The following is a 14,161-nucleotide window of genomic DNA, read 5'->3' as shown; positions in this document are numbered from 1 at the left end:
AGGCCTTGGCTGCAGAGGCTCTTCACTCAAAATACTGAGAGCTGAAAGGAGCCACACCAGCCTGCTTCCCCTTGGGGTTGCACAAGGAATTCAGCTTTGTTCTTCTCAACCACACTTGGCTACTCGACTTTTACTGTGAAATGCTATACCAGCTAAATAATGGCCAGCACCTAACTCTTCCCTGTTTCTAGTAACTCCAGCTGTTAAGCTATAAAAGATCCTGGTATTTGAATATAAGTAGACACTTCCTGTGAGACACACAAGGTGAAATCTGTTTACCTGTTTGCTTGCATCCACATATTCTGGGTCATGGGGCTGTCTGAGAGCAGGGGTGTAGCAGCAGCTCTCACAGGCATCTGCACTTGATGGGTGCACTGACAGACATGAGCCACAGCACAGGTGGAGAAGAATTTAACTCTTCACACACTGTGGGATCTGCAAGTTCTAGAGAACCTTTTCTAGGGGAAAAGGTTCAACTTTTACTGCGGGTTTGACAAACTGCCAGGGTCATTATCACACCTGATCTCAAAGAACTGCAGAACAACACCTGTGTAGCTTAAGCTGTGCAGTGCCAGGCAAAGGAGGGGCACACAAAAGGCTACTGAGTAGAAATCTGGGTAACATCTATCATCCTTACATGCCACACACACAGAGGCTCTGTGCGATCACAGTGGTTGGCACTGGTTGCTTGAGGTGAACAATACTGCCTGTCTTGATAAAAAGGTATTTCCTGTCACAAGCATAAGGTGACCCCTTAAGATGAAGAGCCAAGGTGGTCACCTGGTCCAAAAGATAAATGAGCAAAAGATAAACAGCAGCTTGAATTAATGAAACACTTTATGTTGTGAAGTAACTCTACTATTTATTTAATTTACGTTTTCAAATACTTGAGCTATATCATGTAATGCCAGCAAGGTGAAGTAGTAACCAAGAATTCATCCTTACAGGAGTTTAAAAAACAAACCACTACTCCCTCCCCACTCCTGAACCAGCTTCCCTCCCTTCCCGAGCCAGCCCAAATTCTGCATATACTGCAGCTCAGATTGCTAAATGAGTTATATCTGCTCAGCTCATATGAAGGTGTTCCTGCAGGACTGAGGTGCTGAGCAGGGTATACAACCTGCACGTTTCAGAAGGCTGGTCAAAAATGGTTCACTTGGGAGTCTTGATATTTTCGCGGCCCACCATCCTCAAAATTTCAAATGCCAAGGAAACAACAGCAATGTCAGCATGAGACCTAGGAATTAAAAACAGTAACATGTATTAGACATCCTCAGGAGAAAAGAATGTTTTGTTCAAATTCCACATTTGCCTATGCTGGAAAATCCTGAGTAGCCATTAAGTGCACTCTCTACCAGCCTTTCTGTTAAGCAGTAACATGCAACCAGTGATTCTGCTCTGTAGCACATCTTGAGTAGAAATTAATTTCAGCCCAAACTCCCAGTAACTGCTACCTCACTCAACCTTCTCTGTAAAAAAAAGCAGATAGAGTTTACCATACAACCCCTGACTCCTCACACGCACACTTCCAGCTTGGCAGAAAAATGTATTTTCACACACACACACAGAGCCCTCTGCCTGCAGCGCCCTCTGCACAGGCAGGCACTTCCTCTCCAGGTGTTGCCCACCTCCTGCAAGGAGAAGTGACTGTCCTTCCAACCACCGTGCTGCACTGGGGCCTTTTGCTTCCTCACCTAAGGTTTTATTATATATATTTTGCCTAATTTTGTTTTCTGGAAAAACTTTTCTTTCTAGCATTGAAACAGAGGCTCTAACACATTACCCCTAGTCCACAGAATCAAGTATTTTTAGTTTTTTTATGAACTCCCATCCCTCATCTATAGCTTAGAAAGGACATCTGCAGATCAATCTGCAACTTCCTTGATTGCTGCTAATGACAATCTCTACTGGTACTCCACACTTTGAGAATACAGAGTTAACCAGAAAATCCAAATGATCAGTCCACACTACATAAGCCAATGTCTTAATAAGCAGCAATTGAAATAAAAAAATTCAGTTATCTGAAATACATCTTAGCAACTGCCTTCACTGAAAAATAAATGTCCATGATCCCACATTTTAAAGCATGGATTTGATTACAGGTGCTTACTAAGCAAAATGGTTGGTCATATCATTCTTGAAACTGCCTGTCCCAACTAACTCAGGAAGCATCATAGAATTTGGCAATCCATGGCTGCTACATGGCAGCAGGGGAGCACTGAAAGCAGCTTTCAATCCAACCAGTGCCCTTCTCTTGGCATGTGACTGCTTGGCTGGAATCCCCCTTCTGACACACAGGAACAGGGAGAGATTAGAAACCTGTCTGTAAGAAATGAGCAAAGCAAAAACATGCCTCAAACAATTCAAACCAGTGGTAATATGTGGGTGGAAGAGCCTGGGAGTTTAGACTACCCCGAGGATGGCTTAGATCCAGGATCTTGGCTGTACTGCCTCTAAAACATTTCCAGTTCTGCAGGAGATAGAGAGAGGCTCCTTGACCAGGTTCAAAGCACAGGTGAGAAGACCAGGTTTATCAGAGCACAAGGAATATTTTGGGAAAAATGCCACATAAGGAAATCTGAGGAGAAGGCAGAATATCTAAACCTTCAATAAATAAATGTTCATTCAGCTAAGTCTGATAAAGCTTCCTAACTCCAGGCTTTCTCTGCCTGCCTGTTTCCAATTTATGTATGTCTGAGTCCATTATAGCCCCAAGAAGGGTGAATGGCTCTTCGTCTCTTCTGGAGGCAAATGGATAGGGACATGTGTTCCCTAAAGAAGGGGAGGAGGGGAAATGAAACCCATGAGTTCTCAGGGGCTCCCTTGTTGCTGTTACAGCAACAGCAGAGGAACCTGGCTTACCTTAATATATGAGAACAGTCCTCAATAGCATCAGCTGGAATGTCATCTACTGAGCATCTTGTGTTAAATTAGAGTGAGGGCTGTATATTTGGGCTCTCTAGGATGTGTTTTTCTGCATACAGAAATGCACAGACTGTAACAGACTACTGAGGAAGCCAGAAAAGCAGAACTCAAAGACAATGACTGGGCTGCCTGGTACATCTAATGCTGAAATGCTATTAACAGAGTGAAAGTTGTTTCTAACAGAGGAAAACCCTATTTTTCCCCACTCTCATTTTCAGTGGTGGTGCCTGTATCTCCCTTGGGAAGAACTGACATTTTATTTTAGTGAGATAATTTAATGTGTCATACAAAACTCAGTGAGTCAGCAGCTAAGTGTGTGAGAGGGATGCTGACTGCTCTGGACAGGTTTGGTTAGTCCTCTGCGTGCATCTCCTTGCAGTCACCACATCCCAACATTTCCTCTCCATGTCTGCCCACACCCCTCTTTCCTTCCAACACACAGTACATTCTTCCATAATGCTGAGGAACCAGTTTTCCCAAAAGCCTGCATTTGGGAGAACAAAGAACACTGAAAAGATTATGTTTGTGTTTCAAAAACTGACCTCGGAACTACAATTTCTCCATGAATTTTACTTCAGTCAGGAGTGAAATGAAGCCAAAAAACCCACAGCAAAAGCATAAAATCTGTTCTGAGAGGAAGAGAAGAACAGCCATTCATTCATTCGTATGTCCAAGGGGGATTAGATAAGGGAAAATCTATGGGAGATGAGATAATCTTTGGCCAATTTGCTGGGACTAATACCTCTGTTCTTGCAGAGAAGGCTATGGCATTCCCCTAAGTCTACTGCCTTCTGCAGAAGCCACAGGTATTCTTCAACAAAAGCAGTTCTATTCTTCAGCCAAACATTTGAAAGCAATCACCTTGCAAGTGCATCAACCACAGCTACCTTAACACGGGGCACAAATGTCACATTGCGCATGCAGCCCTCTTTGCCAAGAACCCCTGACAGAAGGATCAAGGTTTGGAATAAAATAATAAATTTAAAAAAAAAAAATCCACAGAATCTACACATGCATGGACACTGGTGCAGCAGCTGGGGATCAAAGCATGCCACAGGCTCTGACAGAGAGGACTTTGGAGGAGAGCAGGGAGGGGGGCCAGGGACAGAAACCTGAGAAGTTCTTACTGCACAGAATTACAGAAGACCATTGCACACAAAGGAGGAGGTGAGCGCTCTCAGCCCTGGAAATTCCTGAAAGCCTGAGGGAACTCACCTGGCAGTTTGGGCCAGGCTCTCTACAGCATGGATAAGAGCATTGCCATCATTCTTCAGGTTCTCTGAGTGCTTCTTGTTTGAAGTTATCTGGAACAAAAAGAAAGAACCTTTACCAAAGGCTTAGCAAAGGATTCTTCTCTGTCATTTTTGTGGGATAAAAGAGAAGGAAGCAAGTTACAGCATTTATTACAATTGTAAATAGAATGCGACAATGAAGAGACCCATGAGAAAGTCCCTTTTGCTGAATTTTAGGCAGAGACCATCTAAAATGTCTTGGTTTAGTTAACAATATTCACCCATGTTCTGAGTCCCTGTATGTACATATCACAGCCTGCCAATCCTGATTTCATTCTTAGTATCAATGCAAATACAAGCCCCATTTAGTCTGAAACCAAGGGATATCTTGGGGAGACAGTTATTTTCATTTCTCACGTCAGGGAAAGAGTAACCAAGCTTCTACCAGCCTTCAGATCAGGATGTGTGGGGTTTCCCTGAGAGAAATCAGGTTAAAATAACTGCAAAGTTGGCAACTGCATATGGGAATTTTTCTTGCCTCTCATCAGTCATTAGGAGTGCTACCTGCACAGGATAGTCATATATAGAGCAGGGGGGTGAGTGACCAAAGCTATTCGCCCTTTTGTGTCAAATGAATCCTGATTACAACTGATTTTGCTGCTGGTGTGGTTTATTACATGAAGCCTTAGGTAGTACAACTATATAGCTCCAGACAGCCACACATTTCCTGATGGTTAAGCAGGTGAACTGGAAGGTCACAGGGAACATGACATGAAGCCTCATGAACTGTAGCTTGAACGACCCTGAATATTTGGCAGTTTGCTGAAAAGCCCTTGTATCTCAAAATATTACTAAAAAAATCTGGTTTGCGTGTCAGTTCCTGCTTGCAAAGGTAAAGAAATCTTGTCTGAAGAAAAAGGAAAAGGAGAGGACCAGACCAGCTGATTATTTTGATACTGGAGGAGCTAATGCTTGAAATGATAACTTCTAATTCCAAAATTTGTCAAGGATTTGTAAGCTTTAGCATGCTGTGGCTGGCCCTATTTACCATTGATCAAGCATCTGGGCAACATGCCTTCATATCTCTCTCTTAAATCACAACAGAAGCTGTATTTACAGCTGCCATCCCACCATAATTTATCAGCAGTGATTCTGCAACAACAGTGTCACTCACTACATCTTATAATTGTAACATTTTCTAGTTCAGCATTACAGGGAACAGGGACCTGCCTGAAGTGAACCAAAACATACCTTTGTGTTGGAAAAAACCCAGTGCCACTAACTAAGCACAAATCATTGGTAAATCCTGATTACAGATGGTTAAACCTTTTTACTCTCTTGAGGTTTATATCTGATTCTCTCAGTTCATATTTCAGAAATCCAGCCTTCTCTATTTTTACCTGCTAGACAATGAGAATGAATCTGGGTTTTAAATACGAGAACACCACCACATTTAATAGGAGCAATACAGGGAGAAAAGTACTTTCACCACAAGACATTGCTTTCTGTTTCTAAAAAGTGGTCATACCTTTACCAGACACTTCCCTGCAACTCCTGCAACTCACCAGGCACTGCCACATTCCTTGCACTTTCCTCATTCATGTCCCTTATTCATCCTGCACACTTTAAAAAGCCAAGAGGTTACAGGGAAGGAAGGTCACTAGGACTGAATCTTGCTCCATAAAACTACGAGGTCAAATAAAGGTTACAGATATTTCTCATTCTACTATATCCTAACTTATGGGTGCTGACATTTGTACAACCCTCACAACCTCTTCCCAAAACAGCAAATGGCATCATACAGAGAACATTCAAAATATGCTCAACTATAAAATCTGGTACGAAAAAAACTATTTAATTCTAAAATGATCTATTTCAACAATAACAGTTCAAGTGAGTCACAGGGTCTGACTAGAAGCCTGCCCATGCTGCAGTATGCCTTATGTCACTATTAAGAACACATTTCTGTGCATACAATGCATTTGAATAGAAAGGATTAAAATGGCTTTATATGCACAGAAATTGTAAAAGACTGAAACAGAAACACCCATGAGATCATCTCACCACCTCCCTGTTAGACTTCACTGTGCAGAACAGCTTTCAGCCACAAGCAATGGGATCCCTTGGTATCCATCCACAGTGGCTGCTCCCTGGGCTAACAAAATGCTTCAATAAGATCCTTTCATCAATAAAAGTGGTAGCACAAGGAGAGAAAGGATCAGCACGAGCTGCCTCCAGTCCATTTAAATTAAGTATAACCCAAATTTAAAACACATTTTCTTGAGAGTGCCAACTGTCAGTTTCATCCAAGCCAAGGGGTGTTGGTGAAGAACCAGCCTGTCCAGTCAGCAGTGCCACCTATGCCCACAGAGAACTTGCAAAGACCAAATAGGGCTGCACAGATTTACAGGGCAGCTGGGGCTTCCCCACCAGCTCTTCAGCACCAGTGTCCAGAAAAACACTTCCTATTCACCACCAGACACCCACTCCATGGGCCTGGGAGGGGACCAACTCTGTGCTAGTAGGAAGACTGCAGACTGAATACAGGGTGAGCTGACAGCACCCAGCAGCCAGCTCAACCACAACAGCCTATGGTTTTTGTCAGCACTCCCATGCTCTGATTACTGGATCTTACTTGTTCTTTATCTCAGTCTGAGTAGATCTGATTGCTCCTTCAGCAATTTGAAGGTCTCTTGCACATGACAGATTCCCTTCTGGTTCACAGGAGCTCATGAGAAACATTATCTGAATCACTCTTCCTTTCCAAGATGAAACTTTACTCATGTTTCTTATTTTAAAACTGTTCCAGTTTCATCTTCCTTTTATTCCATAGATTATGATAAATTATGACAGAGCATAAAACTGTCATTCACCAACATTTGAAAAATTAATGTATTTTTCACTTTGTTATCTTTTTCTTCTACTCACTATTGTTGTGCCTTTTATCCACACCACTTCTAGTTCTCATTCATTTGGAATTTTAACAACTAGTTTAATGATCTCTTGCAATATTGCTGTTTGTTAGGGCTGCCTGCAACACAGATTTAATGACATAATCAATAGTTATTCCTTTAATTAAAAATGTAATTAAATCTCAGTTTAGTTGCACACTGGCTGTAATTTAACAAGAATTTCCAAAATTACTTTTCTTTATTAAGCCCACAACCATAGAGCAGCTCTCCTCTCCTCAATCCTGTTAAACAAGGGTGAGCCATACAGAATACCATGGTTGATACATAATATATAACAATCAGTATTTCCAAAAATTCAAGAAAACTATTCAGACATGGTACTGTGTAAAGATGACTGCAGGAAAAGTTATAATATAAAACATTTCCATTGGAATATCTACTTCACTGAGGAGTTTTGCATTATTACTCTAAGAAAGGATTTTTGAAATTCAGATTTAAAGAAAGCCTAGAAACTTAAGGGCAAATTACTTCTGTTAAGGCTGATTTCGTAATTCTGAACTGCTTTCTCTGATCAGTTGTAAGTCATACTTCGCAATTTACAATGGAGAGAAATGACCCAGGCAATAAACTGTTCTCTCACCATTCTTAAGTGAAAGGAATTATTTTTCTTTGAGGTTTCAAGTGAACCATAAATTTGGTACCTGTGAAGTAAACTGGAAAATAATGCAAAAATAAGGAACTTTTTATTTGAAACATTTTCTTGGTTGAAGAAAGGTCTTGGGAGCATATTCAGCTTCAAGCATCATCTTCTCAAAGAAACAACTGCTAGGGATGTTCACCATTTGAATGCTCAACAGATGCTATTCTACAAGCTACTATCTTGTCTGTATACACAGATACAAGCTAAGACAAAACAAACCTCTTCTCACAAATGGTTTCTTTCTCTTTCCCAAACACACCTATTTCAACCTCATAAAGAGATGCTTCCTTACATTTTCATCAAAATTTAATATAATTAAACTAATTACAGATACTCAATTCTTGCTCAACTTTACTGGTACGGGCTGAGAGCAGCCACATGGGTAAGGCAGAAGCTGCTGTGGGTTGATTTATCAGAACTACCAGATACTCACAGGTCCAATGTCAGCATTGCCTCAATATTGATGCATGCTGTGAATAAAGTATCACTTATTCCTTGTTGGAAGGTTTTCTGTGAATGGAACTTTTACCTCCAACTAATACTGCAGTAAAAACAATCAGCAATACATTTTTTCTATGGGTTAACTGGGACCCTATGTAGGACATGAAATATAATATTAAAAATTAAGTTTCTAGATGTAAAAACATTAAAGAATTGAGAACACTCCTATTGCCCTCTAGACACTCTTTCAAATAATGTCTTCATAGTAAGGGCTGTTCCTGCAATTTTAAATATGCATCTCAGACTTTTCATTCATACTTCCATCTTTGACTGGCTGAAGGCACTGTCAGTAGGACACAGAGCCTTTCATCCCCAACCAAAGCTACTGTTTCAAATGTCATCCAGGTTAGTGGTGACTCAAAGCTGATGGCTATTCACAGCTGCTTAGTGTGATCCTATTCTAATTTTTTAAGGAACCAATGTCAAGAAATATAGTGGTGTTAAAAACATTGCTATAGCTGATGTGGCAGCCCAGTAAATAAGTCAATGGGATAGTAACTTCAGAAATGAGGCACAATGCCTGGACCAGAAGGGAAAACTTTCTAGTGTTGTGACCCATCTTATACCTATCCCAGGCCATTTAATGATACTTTTCATCACAGGCTGTCAATTCTAAACTATTCACAAGCACTGCAGTAATCAAATAAATCATGTCACTTGGTTTGTCATTCACAGCTCATAATGATGTGGCCAGAAACATGCAGCCATTCCTTCTCAACGGATGAGCACAATAACCCAGTAAATATTGCAACCAATGCAGGTGAACTAAAACTAACAGATTAATTGGCTGTGGACTTACTAAATACAAGCATTTATTTCATTATAAATTGCTCTCCAAACATATACACTAAGCTGGCAGTGCCCAGAGGAATTATAATAAATGAACTCATCCTTTCCCATGACAGATCAGGTGGATCTCACTTCTGTAGGCCTGCACACTCTTACAAAGTAACGCAGCCTTACCTTTGTGTACTGAAGTGCCAGACCAAATAAAGCATTTGGAGCCTATAAAGTAGAGGCTGTGATGATGCATTTAAGTATCAGCCCCTGAAGAAGAATCCCAAGCAGGGACCCAATGTCCTGGTTTAGGGCAAAATTTGGGAGGAAACCTCGGAATAGGGTCCCTCTAGAAAGCAAATTCAAGATACCTGCACAGTGCATGGGGAGCGTTGCTGCCGAAGAGCATGAGAAACCTCCTGTTGAGAATAAAGTTACCCAAATTCACTCTCTGCTCTGGAGCTCAGGTTGCTAACACAGTGAAAGTTCCCAATCCAGACAGCACAGACCACAGTGCCTTTTCTCAGTGCCCCCACAGCAGGCTACAGGCTCCTGGGCTCTCCTGTAGTCCTCTCCCCTTTTCTAGGAAAGTGAGGGTCACCATTTTGTTGCTGTAGAAGGGTTTCCACTGGATGGGGAGAGGCAGGGATGTTTGGATGGTTCCCACACAGTAAGTAAATAACATGGGGACTTGGCAGGGAGACAATTGGCAGCATGGCTCTTCAGGTAGGAGAAGTTAAACATGAACTCCCACTTACCAGGGAAGCACTCTAGCTATTAGGGCAATTTTACATCTGTGGTAGCAATTTTCTAAAATACAAATCAAAACAACTAAAACTAGCAACAAAAATCTCAGATATATACAGTGGTGTTTTGTGAGGTGTTTAATCTGACTAGTTACACACGCTCTCAGCAGGTCTGTGGGATAGGACCCTCTAAAGCACTAAGGTGCAGACAATTTATAGATTGTTTAATTAAAATTAATGGTAACTCTTGCCAGGCTGTGCTGGTGTAGCACAGAACATCCAAGGGCAATGTGTTTGCAGAGACATTGTACGCTCACTAGGATGTCCACAAGTTTTTTTGCTCTCCTTAGTGTAAGAGAGCTCATTCTAAAAGGGTAAAACCTTCATGGTATTGCTTCCTTGCTGCTCTTCTCCACATGGCTCCAGCTAGAGAATGTGTGTGGGAAGAACAAATCAAGTCAGACAAGTTATATTTGCGTTACTAATTGCCAAGTCATTTGAACAGGCCTGAGCAATGCTGCTGGACCATAAAAACAAGAAATGAAACTTACAAAAGCATGAGTGTTCCAGGTGTGCTTTGGCAAGCATATTGCAGTCAGGGATTGCAGACACACAATTACAAAGACTTTGTGGCCTTCAGATCCTGTTAATACATGTGAAAACAAGCAGGCATCTGTGACCAAAAAAACCCAACCCCATACTACATCAGACAGCTTAGCTCTGATTTTAGAGTTCAAGAATCTTTTTTTTTTTCTCTTTATGGATAAAATTCTTGTTCCACTGAAGTCAACAAACACCTTTTGATTTTGATAAAGCCAAGATTTCATTCGAAGTGTTTTGTTTTCTTCTAATCTATATGTGTGTGGAGGTTTATTCTAAGTTCAAAGCCATCCCTGTGGGTAACTTGGAACCGTCCCAGTTTCCCGACAGTCTGAGCGCCACACTGGCTCGAGGACTATTCCCAGATGGACAAGGAATGTCTCCGGCATGATAGATAATCGTTAATTGGTTTTGGATGTTCCTTGACACCTATTCACTTTGAGGCTAGTCTCTGCCCTTCAGCATATACATTTTGCACACAGGCATACTCTGTGATTGTTGTAAAATTGTAAAATTACCAACTCTAAGGCGTATTGTCTGAACATAAGAGAAGATTAATAAAACTGCAGGGTGATTATTGAACAGAAGGCACTCTGTCTTGTTTGATTTTTCAAGTTTAGTTTTAATGTAAGTGGTGTTCTCAGCTCACTGTAATAATATCCATTATTACAGTTTCCACCCTCTTTAATGAGTGAGATATTTGACTTAACAGAACTGGATAGGGGAACCTCTTTATATCCATTATATAACCAGCTGACCACAACAGCTTTATGGGCAAAAGTAAACATGCAGTTCTGTGTGGCAAAACATGGCTCAAAGGTGCTACAGGAGACTTCCACATAGTGCTGCAGCATTGACAAGTTATGCATGCTCAGAAGTAAGCCCAAGATCTATATGACATTGGAAATAAGCACTTGCCATCCTGTTGCTGGTGATCTCATCTACAAACACAGGTTCATCTGCCACCTGTATGCCAAGACTCCCTGAGGTGCTACTTCAGACCAGTTTTCCTCTGTCCAAATGATCCCAGCCAGCCTCAGATACCTGCTTTCACCAAATTGGGCCACATACCGAGCTTACACAAAACTTGAAAGCCCTTGATCCCTCTTCCCACAGTTTCCAAGCAGCTGCCTGTATTCACCTTGCTGGAACTGGTGAGACCACCACCTCCCAGGTACACCTCACCCTGGTAGTTTCTTGTAACTTCCTCCTTATAAAAGAAACAGGGAAATCCACTGGAAGAATTTTTTATTACCACAGTTCAGATCCTACATTTATGTTCCTTTAGGAGCTGTTATAGAGGCTCCTGGTTGTTGTGGAGCAAAGCAAACTAAACATAGTTATAAAAAAACCACTAAAACAACACACAAATTCACTGCACATCTAGATTTCCCCTCAAGTTCATCATTCTCTCAATCTCTCATGTTCAAATAGCCTTCATAGTCTTTTTCTCATCAGATTTTCTCCTAAAATAGCTTCTGACAAGTAACTCCTGATACTTCTTAGATGTTGATTCTCATAACTCTTTTTCCAGTGACACTGTCTTTTACGGCCTAATAATTCAATCTGTGAATAAGATCCTTGAATTTCAACATCTGTCAACCCTTATGTCTCCCCGTAAAATCACAAAATAGTCTAACTGCAAAGGTTTTTTTGAGTTATATCAACCTTTCATTGACATGCTCCATAGGTTAGGGATGACCTTCTTTACTTTCGCGTACATGTTCATCTAGTACAGCTAAATCAAGATCTTTCACTCACAAATTTGTGTGCGTGCAAACCTTCACTGTGGTTTTACTGAACAGTCTTATCTTAAACTATGACTAGTTTTCCATCTTATTTTCTCTTCCCTGTCCAGCTGGAGAGTGATAAAGCAGCATGATGGGCACCTGGCATCCAACCAAGGTCAGCCCACCACACATCCTTTGACAATTCAAATAATTTCACATATTTACACACTTGTAAGGGTAAGAATCATTACCACAGATAACTCATCTTCTCACTATTAGGAGAGCCAGTGACACCCAGAACATACTGGAAAGTGCTGACCTTTAAATGGCAATTACCATACAGGAGAAGTATGCAAGCAACCAAGTAATTACTAATTTAATAAATGCTGTTATGTCTAAGGACACAAACCTTTGAACGGCCATGCAGCAATGCTCAGGTGAGCTGGGCAAACCCCTAGGAACAGCCAAGAAATCTCAGTTAACTGAGGAATTTGAAGTATAATGCATACAGCTTACAAAAAGTGATACCTACAACCTGACATTGTTCCTTGTCCTGCTTTAAAATGCTTCTCATAAAGATAAAAGACTACTATGTCTCGATGAAGGCAGAGTGATGTGAATAGAGGTGTCCAAGTTGTCTGCCCAATTCAAGTCTGATCTTGTATGCAAAATCCCTAACTGTCCCTGAGCAGAATCTCTATAGCATTGATCAATGGATCAGCTATTCCATGAAGGATGAAACTAAATTAGATGGTTCATGCTCACATTTGTCATAATCTGGACTTAAACACAAGACTACAACTCATACAATATCTCTACAACTTGGCTTGATGAGTAAGATTTACTATTCCCAGAAAAGCAGGAATTTGATGAGTCAAATTAAGAATTAACACAGATTTTTGTAAAGAATAAAAAGAGTAGCAAAATCTTGTTAGAAAAATCATTCTGGACTATGATTTTGAGCTAAATATTAAAGTATCTAACATTAGTTCCTTTATAGCCCCTAGAGACTTGATTTCCAGGGACACATAAAACTCAGACATCTTGAGATTTTCCTTAAGTACCAAACATGGATCGTCTTGCATATTCAGAAGAAAAACAAAACCACCCCTCCTCCTGCCAAAATCCAGAAAAGTGCTCTGAAGATTTTTGTTATTGGGAGAAAAAAGGACCAGTGTATTTACGCTTCATGTAAAATGCAACTAGGAATGTAAATGACTGAACAGGGATGTAAGTCTATAAAACACCAATTTCTGAGGAAAATTATGCTTTATATAATGATTCAATTTCCATAAAATTGTTAAAACTGTCATAAAAACAAATGGATTTCTGAAATTGATGCTTGCTTATTGTCATGTGACAGATGGTTCTGGCTGCCTGAGAGAGAACAAACAGCTACCTCATTGGTTCTCACTGACCTTGGAGAGAATCATTTTAGTCTGTTTTTCATTTAACAAGTCCAGCTGCATTTATGTATCTTTACAGTAGCAAGTCAGTCATCCATGTGTAATTACTCAGAGGAGGTCAAAAGGAAGTAATAGTGATGAGCCTAACAGATGACACAGCTTGGCAATCTCAACAGTATTGCACTATGTAAAATTACAGTGCACTGAAACACCAAATGAGTCCAGTAATACTTTTGTGCCCACAGAAACAATGAATTAGGACTCCATAACGAAAACAACAGCGATAGTCATTGGGAATTACACTGGCCTCGAATTATGAATTGAATAAACAGGTTGCAGGTTTCAGAACTGCCAGTTTCACTACACAACCCAAAGCCAAACAGCTGTCTGTGTGAAGACAGCCTATATCTCATTGCTGACCATGGCAGTATTATTTTTTAGACAGCTCCAGTACATATTGGGCTCCCAGTACCCAAATAGTAGCACCAGTGGTAATTGCTGGGGGGCTATCTCAGAAAGTGAGCATGTTCCAAACAAATGGGTAAGTAGCTTCCCCCAGCAACTTGAATCTGCAATATGCCAGCCACTGGAATAAAGACTTCTCATTCTTGGTGCTCTTCAAAATTAAGAAC

The 14,161-nt window shown here is 40.8% G+C and overlaps 1 protein-coding gene across 4 annotated transcripts in view; it reads right to left on the bottom strand.

The window, feature by feature from the left end:
- Window positions 1-840: 840 nt before the first annotated feature.
- The window catches only part of ULK4 (unc-51 like kinase 4), a 235,925-nt gene continuing 222,604 nt past the window's right edge, over window positions 841-14,161 (bottom strand). For all 4 annotated transcript variants that reach the window (XM_033061515.2, XM_033061505.2, XM_033061533.2 and 1 more), the window contains exons 36-37: window positions 4,141-4,229; window positions 841-1,237 (exon numbers count right to left, since the gene is read on the bottom strand). In XM_033061515.2, the coding sequence (XP_032917406.1) occupies window positions 1,153-1,237; window positions 4,141-4,229 (174 nt within the window). In that variant the 3' untranslated portion in view covers window positions 841-1,152. The remainder of the gene's footprint in view (window positions 1,238-4,140; window positions 4,230-14,161) is intronic.

The sequence above is a fragment of the Catharus ustulatus genome, chromosome 1 (genome assembly GCF_009819885.2).
Source record: "Catharus ustulatus isolate bCatUst1 chromosome 1, bCatUst1.pri.v2, whole genome shotgun sequence".
Lineage (NCBI taxonomy): Eukaryota > Metazoa > Chordata > Aves > Passeriformes > Turdidae > Catharus > Catharus ustulatus.
Note: the sequence above shows the minus strand (reverse complement) of the source record. Positions and strands in the feature narration are given on the sequence as shown.